Here is a 13,098-nt window from a genome sequence, read left to right as displayed (position 1 = left end):
TAACACAGAACATAACATAAATATTATAACACAATGCGTGCAGCACAAACTGTCAGGGGCACATCTTCTAGGACATCAGGAGGCGTCCGTCCCAGAGAACACCTGCTCCGTGTCCTGCTATGAAACAAAACAGTCACAAGGGGGTTCAACATGCCCTCTGAACACAGCCAGTGACGGAGACGCGGAACCAAATCATAAAAGTAAAACAAAACAGTCACAAGGGGGTTCAACATGCCCTCTGGACACCGCCAGTGACGGAGACGCGGAACCAAATCATAAAAGTAAAACAAAACAGTCACAAGGGGGTTCAACATGCCCTCTGAACACCGCCAGTGACGGAGACGCGGAACCAAGTCATAAAAGTAAAACAAAACAGTCACAAGGGGGTTCAACATGCCCTCTGAACACAGCCAGTGACGGAGACGCGGAACCAAGTCATAAAAGTAAAACAAAACAGTCACAAGGGGGTTCAACATGCCCTCTGGACACCGCCAGTGACGGAGACGCGGAACCAAATCATAAAGTAAAACAAACAGTCAAGGGGGTTCAACATGCCCTCTGGACACAGCCAGTGACGGAGACGCGGAACCAAGTCATAAAAGTAAAACAAAACAGTCACAAGGGGGTTCAACATGCCCTCTGGACACCGCCAGTGACGGAGACGCGGAACCAAATCATAAAAGTAAAACAAAAGTACATCTAGACACACTTGCAATTTACACCGCCTGCACGCGCCGACGTGACACCACAGGGAGCCGAGCCATGCCGACGATGACACTGACACGGGTCCTCTGCCGCCGCCGGTGTGGTTATTAGTTAACAGCGCCGCCACTCGTCTACGTAACCATTATTAGCAAACAGCGCCGCCACTCGTCTACGTAACCATTATTAGTAAACAGCGCCGCCACTCGTCTACGTAACCATTATTAGTAAACAGCGCCGCCACTCGTCTACGTAACCATTATTAGTAAACAGCGCCGCCACTCGTCTACGTAACCATTATTAGTAAACAGCGCCGCCACTCGTCTACGTAACCATTATTAGTAAACAGCGCCGCCACTCGTCTACGTAACCATTATTAGTAAACAGCGCCGCCACTCGTCTACGTAACCATTATTAGTAAACAGCGCCGCCACTCGTCTACGTAACCATTATTAGTAAACAGCGCCGCCACTCGTCTACGTAACCATTATTAGTAAACAGCGCCGCCACTCGTCTACGTAACCATTATTAGTAAACAGCGCCGCCACTCGTCTACGTAACCATTATTAGTAAACAGCGCCGCCACTCGTCTACGTAACCATTATTAGTAAACAGCGCCGCCACTCGTCTACGTAACCATTATTAGTAAACAGCGCCGCCACTCGTCTACGTAACCATTATTAGTAAACAGCGCCGCCACTCGTCTACGTAACCATTATTAGTAAACAGCGCCGCCACTCGTCTACGTAACCATTATTAGTAAACAGCGCCGTCACTCGTCTACGTAACCATTATTAGTAAACAGCGCCGCCACTCGTCTATACAACCATTATTAGTAAACAGCGCCGCCACTCGTCTACGTAACCATTATTAGTAAACAGCGCCGCCACTCGTCTACGTAACCATTATCAGTACTAAAGGTGGCTGTGATAGGTTAGTACGGCGGTAAACACGTAGATGAACACCCGCAGACCTTTTTTTTCATCTTCTTCTTCTTCTTCTTCTTCTTCTTCTTTGTCAGATTTATCAGCCCGTCGTTATACATGGTCGTTGAACAACCGCAGACTAACCGTTTACGATTGAGAACGATTATTCAGCCTTTACCGCTTCCATTAACGAGAAAAGCTTGGCTGCAGTGGCGTTGGTGAGCTAATTATTAGGATTGTATCACCTTTCACATATATATCTAATAACAAACGTTGCAGTTACAGAAAGTCCAGCAGAAAACAGGGCACTCACTGGCCACAACAAAGTCAATATTTAGTAACAATAAATTTCGCTGGACAACGAAGACTCGGAACACGACAAAGAGGCGGCCGTCAGGACAAGTTGACTTCCAGCTCGTGAGTCCTGCACTGATATAGATAGGAACGCAGATATATTACGTGTCCCTCTTTACTATATGCATTAGGGAAGCATGAACGTGTCTCAGCATTGCGTGTTTCCTCGGAAGCTAAGAATACCACGCCACAGTCTTCGGGGCCGACAATGCGGTAAAGGGACGCGTGGAGCCTTGTGTGCTAGCTGTTCATGCCTGGCCACGAGACACTCAGATGTCCGATGTGGCGCGAGGAAGCTGTGTGGTGGTCCCTGTGCGGCGCGGGCTTGAACACTCTTGAGGCTCCTATGAATGGGTTTCTACACCCCTGGGTTATGTTGACAGCTGGGCGGTACTTTATTTTAGGTCACTGGCCGGGGGAAACACGCGCGTTGAGATGCTCTGAGACGCTCCGCCACCACGACAGATCAAAACCCGCCTCGTCGCTTTGAGGCTGTTGTCAGTTCGGTCGCTGGGCCAGGCTAGTCAGACATGCCAACTGAAAATACTGACGAAACGTAAAATGAACCAATCGGTGAAGTACTCAAGCTAATGGTGAAATACGAAGCCACTAAAAACTGTGTACCTGTGCCAATCACGTCACTGCAGACTTTACACTTGCAATGCGGTGCGTGCAGCGTGGAGGAGCGTGGCTGGGAGACACCCCCACCTCGCCACGCTGCAGCGGCTAGTTATAACGGACTTGCAAATACGTCAATCAATGTCTTTTTACAGTCAAGTACGTGAGTAGCACAAAGGTAGCGATGCCTCCCATGCTGAGCGTGCACACGGAAACCATCTCACAGGTTCCCGTGACGCGCGTGGCCTTACCCTGAACAAGGCGTCGTCGTGGGCGGTGATCTGTGAGGGCGAGAAAGTGACCCAGTCCCCCCACGCGTCCTCTGGCTCGGGCTGCACCACGGCACCACCATCACCACCACCACCACCACATTCACAGCGCCGAGGACAGGAAAGCAAAGGTGTATTTACAGAAGGCGGACAAGCTAACGGAGGTGGTCTGACCAAGGTGTGGTGTGGTAGGGGAAGCAGTGCGGCACAGCACCAGGCGCAGAGGTTAAAGACATGTCATCAGGAACAGTTACACACCTCAGCCAGTTACGGACATGGACAGTGTGGCCAACAAGTGTTATGCTCAAGACTTACACCCCGAGCAATGCCCTCATCACTTACACCCCGAGCAATGCCCCCACCACACAGCACTTGGAAAAGGCAACTCTACTCACTGTTTTGAAAGGTTCCACTCTATCTAGTTCGTTTCAAATAGCTTCCTGATACAAAAGCTGACGTTCTACACTCCCCACAGTATTGAAGCTAGTGTGTGTATGTACTTAAATGTAATCATAGTTCTCTCATCAAGTCGTAGCTTATAGTTTACTTAATCTAGAGGTAAGGATGAATGAACCTTTCCTTACGCCTAAAAATGAAGGGCCTTTGTGTGTTATCTTAGTTCTCTGCTTCTCTCATCAAGGCATAGCTTATAGTTTACTTAGTCTAGAGGTAAGGATGAATGAACCTTTCCTTACGCCTAAAAATGAAGGGCCTTTGTGTGTCAGCGGCAGACAACGACACTTCATTAAGACAAGACTTTGATGTGAACAGCGGCGGCCATTACCGTGACCGTGTCTGGAGGAAACACACACACACACACACACACACACACACACACACACACACACACACACACACACACATACACACACACTTATCTTAAAATAGTCATCATCATCATCATTATTATTATTATTATTATTATTATTGTTATTATAGGTGTTATTAGCATTTTTGTTAATAACGGTGTGCTCTCAAACAGCATGGACAATTATTATTATTATTATTATTATTATTATTATTATTATTATTATTATTATTATTATTATTATTATTATTATTATTATTATTATTATTATTATTATTATTATTATTATTATTATTATTATTATTATTATTATTATTATTATTATTATTATTATTATTATTATTATTATTATTATTATTATTATTATTATTATTATTATTATTATTATTATTATTATTATTATTATTATTATTATTATTATTATTATTATTATTATTATGTTATTTATTGTTAGTGTTATGCATGGCGAGAGGAAGGCTAACTATATAGAGTTTAGCAATTTGTGTTAAGAAAGGAATGTGATCATAACACAGCACTGACTTAAGGTTGTAACAGAACACTCTTGGTGAAAAAATAAAATAAATAAATAGAATAAAACAAACATGATTATCGCCGTGACGTCAGAACAGCCTCGGCACAACCCTCCCCATTGATCCACTTGACGACATAATTAACTTTTTTTTCCATTTATTTTCTTATTATTTCCATTTATCATATTTCCGCTTCGCTCCCTCTCACGTCCTCTCACCTCACCTCACTTCATCTCATCTCACTTTCTCCTCCCTTCCCTTCCTCTCCCCTCCCCTCCAGTCCCTTCCCTTCCCTTCGCCTCCCCTCCCCTCCCTTCCCTTCCCTTCCCTTCCCCTCCCTTCCCTTCCTTTTCCTTCACTTTACTTCATCTCCCCTCCCCTCCCCTCACCGCACGCCACTCTCTCCCGTAATTAAGTCTCATCTCGTGCCACTTCGCGAGCAATTAGTTCACGCCTTGGCGGTGCAAGTGTCCCCCGCCGCCGTTCTTTGAGTACCGAGATGGCGTGGATTAATTCTAGCCAAATGCCCCACAAGGTGACTCTCCAATGGACTCACTCTGCCTGTGCTTTGGTTGGGAGTTCTTGTTTCCTTTTCCTCCCTGATGTGAAAGATAATTAACACTCATGGATTTTGTAGCCACACGCCAACTTGGATTTATTATTATACTCAAATGCTCCACAAGATGACTGACTCTCCGATGTACGCACTCTGTCTGGGGTTTGGTTAGGTAAGACGTTTCTGTTTATTTTTTTAGATTTTTATATTCATCTTTTTTGTCTTCTTTATTCATGGATTCTGTGGTCACACGAACCTATATTTTCCCGTGTTATCATTACTTATATAATTAAACCGATGATGTAGCTAACACACTCATGGATTCTGTAGCCACACGAACCTATATTTTCCCGTGTTATCATTACTTATATAATTAAACCGATGATGTAGCTAACACACTCATGGATTCTGTAGCCACACGAACCTATATTTTCCTGTGTTATCGTTGCTTATATGAGAAAAACGATGATGCACTCTTTCATAAGGGCGGTAATTAGCGGGCTTTTTTTTCCTCAATTATTTTTTTTTCTTGCCACTCTGAATTTATGAACGCTTGCGAGAGTATCAAGACATCCCTCCGCCCGATATTGACCTCTCTTTTGTCCACTCACCGATGCACTCTTTCATAAGGGCGGTGATTAGCGGGCTTTTTTTCCACAATTTTTTTTCCTTTGTGCTGCTTCTTTAACTGTAAAAAAGGGTCCAGACATCTCTCCCTATCCTCTCCCAAACAGGTGCCAGGCTTATCTTCTCTGTGGTCTTGGGAAATAGTTGCAATGGGAACCTTTAACTCCCGGACACCTCGACAAACACTCATGATTCAGATATTGGAAAAAAAAGACATGTACTAAAACAAAAGCAAGCATGTAACATAACCTCCATTTTAACCTCTCTTTTGACCTCTCTTTCGACCATTCTTTACTTTTATAAACGCAGTGCTTGGAGGGATTTTTTTTATTTTCATATATTTTTCGCCCTTGAGCTGCTTCCTTTACTATATAAAAAAAAAAAAAAATCCTATATGCGAAATCCCAAACCAACATTTAAGCGGATATTCTCATTCAGTGGCAGTGCTTAGCGGGATTTGTCATTATATATATTTTTCGCCCTTGAGCTGCTTCCTTCACTATAAAAAATCCTATATGCGAAATCCCGAACCTACATTTAAGCGGATATTCTCATTCAGTGGCAGTGCTTAATGATTTGTTATTATATATTTTTTTCGCCCTTGAGCTGCTTCCTTCACTATAAAAAAAAATCCTATATGCGAAATCCCAAACCTTCATTTAAGCTGATATTCTCATTCAGTGTTGCAATCTGAGAGTGGTATGGTGTGAGGGGGAGGGCGGGGTGTGTGTTGGAGGGGGTTGGAGGAGGTGATAGGAACGCTTTCTCGTGTAAAATCTATTAACAGTTCCCGTCTAACACACTCTGGGCCACGCTGCACTTTCCATTCAACCCTTCCATCATTCGCCATTAATAATTCACCCTCTGTAATACATTCTCTTTTCTGAAACATCGAAAGAGGAATATGAGCTCGTGAGGCATGGTGGCAGTAGTTCTCTCTCTCTCTCTCTCTCTCTCTCTCTCTCTCTCTTTGTGTGTGTGTGTGTGTGTGTGTGTGTGTGTGTGTGTGTGTGTGTGTGTATTTCTGTCTGTCTCTCTCTCTCTCTCTCTCTCTCTCTCTCTCTCTCTCTCTCTCTCTCTCTCTCTCTCTCTCTCTCTCTCTGTCCAAGCCGACCAAGCCAGGCAGGTCCCTCGAGGCTGTGTAGGGCGGAGTGAGTACCTGGGTTGAGGCGCAGCGCTACAGGCAATCTAGTCACCCCACAGACACATCAGGCCAGCGAGGAGAGCTTCAAGAGTGGGCCTCCCGTGCCTCGCCTTTGATAACCTCTTTTGTGCTTCCTCCGTTCCCTCGAGCCCGGATATGTTTCTTTAATATTCTTAAGCGTATGGGCGGCTCACATCGCCTGTTTGAAAAGCCTCTCGTAGAAGCTGCCAGGGGCCATATTCTAACACATTTCGGCGCCCAAGTCCACGGATTTGATAAAGCTTTCGTAGGTGTTTGGGGAATTTGCAGAGGTAGTTTCATAACCCTTCTGGTACGTTGATCATTCTTTTGTGCCGTGAGTCCACACAAACACTCATTGGATAGCGATTAATCTCCCTTTCGGCCCTTGGAAATAGTTGATGTGAGAGGCGGAAGCGTCTGAGAACACCGACGCTGGGTTTTTCGTGGACTGTTTTGGTGCTGGCGGTGATGGCTTGACACGCCTTCTGTGCCTTGAACGGGAGAAACACTCATGGAAACAGCGTTGCCAGATTATCGTATTCACCACATTGTATTTATCATTTTTAAGCCTCAAACTCTCGTACCTGCAAAGATAGAAAATTAAAGCTTGCGTTAAAGCTGTTATTTATTGATGCTCTTTTTTTTCCTTTTTGCCATAGTTATCGGCCCGAAACTACGAAAATACAATGCAATGAGTACGATAATTTGGCAACGCTGCATGAAAACCCGGTTAATCTTTTCTGTGGCCTTGGGAAATAGTGGCAATGGTAGCCCGATGCGTTTAGGAATATGGACCTTCAACTACCGGAAACCTCGAAATTCACTCATGAAAACCCGGTTAATCTTCTCTGTGGCCTTGGGAAATAGTGGCAATGGGAGCCCGATACGTTTAGGATTTTTTTTTTTTTTTACAGCTAACGAGACAGCTCAAGGGCGCAAAGAAAAATAAAAAAAAAGCCCGCTACTCACTGCTCCTGAATAGAGGTCAATGGAGTGTCCAAAAAGAGAGGTCAATTTCGGGAGGAGAGGTGTCCTGATACCCTCCTCTTGAAAGAGTTCAAGTCGTAGGCAGGAGGAAATACAGATGAAGGAAGATTGTTCCAGAGTTTACCAGCGTGAGGGATGAAAGAGTGAAGATGCTGGTTAACTCTTGCATAAGGGGTTTGGACAGTATAGGGATGAGCATGAGTAGAAAGTCGTGTGCAGCGGGGCCGCGGGAGGGGGGGAGGCATGCAGTTAGCAAGTTCAGAAGAGCAGCATGAAAATATCGATAGAAGATAAAAAGAGAAAAAAAATTGAGAGGTAGAAGACTATCAGTATGAGGAGGAGAGCTGATGAGACGAAGAGCCTTTGACTCCACTCTGTCAAGGAGAGCTGTGTGAGTGGACCCCCCACACACATGAGATGCATACTTCATACGAGGGCGGACAAGGCTCCTGTAAATGGATACCAACTGTGTGGGGGAGAAGAACTGGCGGAGACGGTACAGAACGCCCAGCCTAGAGGAAGCTGATTTAGTAAGAGATGAGATATGAAGTTTCCAGTTAAGATTTTGAGTTAAGGATAGACCGAGAATGTTTAGTGTTGAAGAAGGTGATAGCTGGGTGTTGTCAAAGAATAGGGGATAGTTGTTTGGAAGATTGTGTCGAGGCGGATAGGATAGTGGATAGGTGGATTTGGACCTTTAACTACCGGAGACCTTCAAAAACACTCATGAAAACCCGGCTATACTTTTCTGTGGCCTTGGGAAATAGTGGTAATGGTGGCCCGTTGCGTTTAGGAATTTGGACCTTTAACTACCAGACCTCCAAAAACACTCATGAAAACCCAGTTAATCTTCTCTGTGGCCTTGGGAAATAGTAGCAATGGGAACCCGATGCGTTTAGGAATTTGGACCTTTAACAACCGGAAACCTCGAAAAGCACCCATGAAAACCCGGTTAATCTTCTCTGTGGCCTTGGGAAATAGTGGCAATGGGAGTCCGATACGTTTAAGAATACGGACCTTCAACTAGCGGAGCCCTCGTAGCCAGCCAAGTATAGTCTGTTCACTTAAGTCTGACCCAAGCTGACAACATAAACCTAAGCGTGTTTGTAAGCACAGTGCAGATTAGCAGAAAGTGCTGCGTGAGATAAACACAAACAGAGGTTAAAGAAAACTTAGAAGCCATAGCAGTAGCCAATCAGCACTCAGCTTGCAAACACGCTTAGGTTTATGTTGTCAGCTTGGGTCGGATTTAAGTGAACAGACTATAGTGTTGTAGCTGTGGTCTTTTCTTGAGGTCGTTCGTGGCTTTGTGAATCTCAGGTTTTGTTAAGCATACGTTGATTGGGAGCTACTGATCTGATTGTTTTGTTATGTGACTGATATATAGACTCAGAACTAACTGTCTCTGTATCTTTCTCTCTACGTATCTATCTATCTATCTAAGTATGTTTCTATTCTTTCGTATCTAAGTATTTAATGTTTCTGTGTTTCTGTTCTTATTTATATTAACTGCTACGTTCGCACCCCTTATAAAAAAAGCACCCCAACCTTTTCCATTCAATGCTTTAAAAAATTTATCGAACCTATTTTCTGGGCCACAAATACGGCTCCACATTCACCTTCAAACTCGCGAAGATGACAGAGAGACTGTTTATGATGGGAGAAGAGAGAGTGCAAACCTTCAACCAGGGGGCTGCGTCCTTAAATATTTCTCCACTTTCACTTTCAAACTCCCAAAGATGGCGTAAGAGACTGTGTGTGATGAGAGGAAGAGAGCATGTGATAATCTGGGCCCTAATACTTCCTCACATTCACTTTTGAGACTGTTTATGGTGAGAGGGAAAGAGCGTGTAAGCCTTCAACCAGGGGGCTACTTCCTTACATACTTCACAGTCAATTTCAGGCTCCCAAAGATGGCGTAAGAGACTGTTTGTAACGAGAGAAAGAGAACATGTGAGAATCTGGACCCAAAATACTTCCCCATATTCACTTTTGAGACTGTTTATGGTGAGAGGGAAAGAGCGTGTAAGCCTTCAACCAGGGGGCTACTTCCTTACATACTTCACATTCAATTTCAAACTCCCAAAGATGGCGGTGAGATTATTTGAGATGAGAGAAGAGAGCGTGTGAGAATCCGGGCCCTAAATACTTCCCCACATTCACTTTGAGACTGATTATGGTGAGAGAGAAAGAGCGTGTATTCAACCAGGGGGCTCCTTCCTTACATACTTCACATTCAATTTCAAACTCCCAAAGATGGCGGTGAGACTGTTTGAAATGAGATAAGAGATCGTGTGAGAATCCGGGCCCTAAATACTTCCCCACATTCACTTTGAGACTGTTTATGACGAGATAAGAGAGAGTGAAAGCCTTCTGGGCCCTAAATACTTCCCCTCATTCACTTTGAGACTGTTTATGACGAGAAAAGAGAGAGTGAAATCCTTCCGGGCCCTAAATACTTCCCCCACTGTACAACGTTGCCAGATTGTCGTACTCAGCCTCCTATGTTTGCCGATTTCCGACCCCAAAACTGCCTCCTCGACCCCAACAACTGCCTTCATATATAGTTATCGTTAAAATGGTTCATTATATTGGTGTTTTTTGGCAATAGCTATGGCTCAGAAACCGGTAAACACGAGGCCCTGAGTACGATAATCTGGCAACGGTGCCCCCATATTCACTTTCAAACTCCTGAAGTCGGAGGTGAGACTCTATTATGATAAGAGAAGAGCGTGTAAGCCTTCAAGCAGGGGGCCACTTACCTAAATACTTCCCTACGTTTACTTTCAAACTCCCAAAATGGCGTGAGAAACTGTTTGAGATGAGAGAAGAGAGAGTATAAGAATGCGGGCTCTAAATACTTCCCCACATTCACTTTGAGACTGTTTGTGATGAGAGATAAAGAGCGTGTAAGCCTTCAAGCAGGGGGCCACTTACCCTGAAGAGCGCCTCCCGTTTCTTGGTCTTGCTGCGGGCGGGGACGGTGACGCGGTAGAGCGGCTCCAGGAACTCGGGCGGGTTGTCGTTGACGTCGCTCACGGTGATGAAGACCGGGGTGACGGAGGACAGCTGGCCGTCGCTCACCCACACCCACAGCTCGTACTCCGCCTGTTCCTCCCTGTCCAGCGGCACCAGGGTTGTGAGGGCGCCTGGGGGAGAGGGTGTGAGTGTCGGCGGCGGGGAAGGCAAGGGGGCCCAAGTTATCGTGTGTGTGTGTGTGTGTGTGTGTGTGTGTGTGTGTGTGTGTGTGTGTAATGACACCACTACTACTACTACCACTACTATTACTACTATTACTACTATTACTACCACTACTACTACTACTACTACTACTACAACTATTACTACTATTACTGTTATTACTACTACTACTACTACTACTACTACTACTACTACTACTACTACTACTACTACTACAACTACTACTACTACTACTACTACTACTACCACTACAAATGGTAATAATAAGAATAAATGGTGTGTGGGATAATAATAATAATAATAATAATAATAATAATAATAATAATAATAATAATAATAATAATAATAATAATAATAATAATAATGTTATTCAGAGCGGTGCGTGGTGCAGTACCACAATTCGTGTCTCTTTTTAAATAGGGTTGAAGGGTTTGGTTTCCCAGCACACACCACGTAGCACATATTAGCCTTGTTCATAAAGAGATGCCGCGGTAATATTTAGATCTTTTTGTCGTTATTCAGAGCGGCGCGTGATGCAATACTACAATTCCTGGCTCTTTTCATAATACGCTTGTGGGTTTTTGTTTCCCGCCTGGCGCCATCAAAATAGACTTACCGTATGTGTATTTTTTTTTTTGTCACTATTCAGAGCGGCGCGAGATGCAATACTAGATTCTTAGCTCTTATAATATGCGTGTAGGTTTTTGTGAAGTAGGTTTTTCTTTCCCGCCAACAAGATTGACTTACCGTGTATGTATTTAGAGCTTTTTGTCATTATTCAGAGCGGCGCGTGATGCAATAATATAATTCTTGGCTCTGTTTTAATACGCTTGTAGGTTTTTGTGTCTCACCCCCGCCGAGCAGCACACATTGGCCTTGTTTACAAAGAGAATGCCGCGGTAATTATGAATCCCTTTGAAGCTTTTTTTTCCTCGCTGCGAATGTTAGTACGAGTGAGGTAAAAACTACTCACTTACTGACATTATCACGGCAGGTTTGTGAGAGTCCACGCTCTACTACACAAGAAATTACATTATTATTACAACATGAAAGGTACTTACTGTGATGGCTTTGCACTCTGAGAGATAATTAGTTGACGGTTATAACACAATTCGAGTCATTATTCATTACTTCACTCATAAGAACTAATAATGAGAGAAAATGCAGCGATCAACACCTATAGATGACACACACACACACACACACACACACACACTCCACACAGACTCAGCAGCAATAAACGAGTGTCTAGAATGACTTAACTCTTTGACAGGAGAGTATCAAGACACCTCTTCAACCCCTTCTGAGAAACCTTTTGGAACTCTCAATCACATTCTTGGGAGCAGTAGGTTTGCGGGCTTTTTTTTTTCCTTGTTTTATATTTATTTTCCCTTAACTTTTTCTTCCTCAGATGTACACAGAAATAAACATTCTGCTACTTCTTTGCCTGTCTGCGGGTGTATCTTTGAAGCGAGGTGGTTGGTTCCCTTCGGTGAGGTTTTGCGGTCTTCATCTTCCCTTGTTTTTTATTTGTTTGCCCTTAACTTTTCTTTCCTCCGGTGTGGTTACATAGAAATTGACAGGTTGGCCCTTCCTTACCTGTCTGGGGAAGTATCTTGAAGCGAGGCAATTGGTTTCCTTCGGTGAGGTTTTGCGGTCTTCATCTTCCCTTGTTTTTTATTTGTTTGCCCTTAACTTTTCTTTCCTCCGGTGTGGTTACATAGAAATTGACAGGTTGGCCCTTCCTTACCTGTCTGGGGGAGTATCTTGAAATCTTGTTTTATATTTGTTTGCCCTTAACTTTTCCTTCCTCAGCGTGGTATACATAGAAATAAACAGGTTGCTCCTTCCTTGCCTGTCTGCGCGTGTATCTTGGAGCGAGGTAATTGGTTCCCTTTGATGATGTTTTGTGGGCTTTTTATTTCCTTTTATATTTGTTTGCCCTTAAATTTTCCTTCCTGAAATGTACACTCTCCACAAAAAGTTCTCGAACGCTTTAAGTACCATGCATTCTGAGATATACGGACGAAGAATTTTGAGACACCTCTCCCTGTGTTAACGAGTGGTAGCCCTGTGTACACATGCTCTGTGTGAAGGAGTGAGATGCCAATGGCTCAGTATTACATGCGCACTGATAAGTCTTGTCGCTTGATCTCGATAATGTATTGTTAATATGCTGTGGTGTAAGGTGAAAAAAAAGGTTCCCGTCCGGTGGCCGAATGGACTGCGTCTAGACGGCAAGCGGACTGCCACCAGTGGCCAACAGATGGCGGTTAACTGGTGAACGGCGACCGGATGGCGAGAGGACGCCGTCTGGTTGCCGTCAGGTAGTAGGTGGTCGCCGATGTTCGCCGT

At 44.2% G+C, this 13,098-nt stretch overlaps 1 protein-coding gene across 1 annotated transcript in view; it reads right to left on the bottom strand.

Annotated features, from left to right (window-relative positions):
• Window positions 1-13,098, bottom strand: part of LOC126993238 (protocadherin Fat 1-like) — a 57,333-nt gene that overhangs the window by 23,130 nt on the left and 21,105 nt on the right. The window contains exons 4-5 of the mRNA XM_050852103.1: window positions 10,480-10,691; window positions 2,852-2,932 (exon numbers count right to left, since the gene is read on the bottom strand). Of these exons, the coding sequence (XP_050708060.1) occupies window positions 2,852-2,932; window positions 10,480-10,691 (293 nt within the window). The remainder of the gene's footprint in view (window positions 1-2,851; window positions 2,933-10,479; window positions 10,692-13,098) is intronic.

Source organism: Eriocheir sinensis, unplaced genomic scaffold, assembly GCF_024679095.1.
Source record: "Eriocheir sinensis breed Jianghai 21 unplaced genomic scaffold, ASM2467909v1 Scaffold589, whole genome shotgun sequence".
NCBI classification, from domain to species: domain Eukaryota; kingdom Metazoa; phylum Arthropoda; class Malacostraca; order Decapoda; family Varunidae; genus Eriocheir; species Eriocheir sinensis.
The sequence above is the reverse complement of the archived record's forward strand: the minus strand, read 5'-3'. Positions and strand labels throughout refer to the sequence as shown.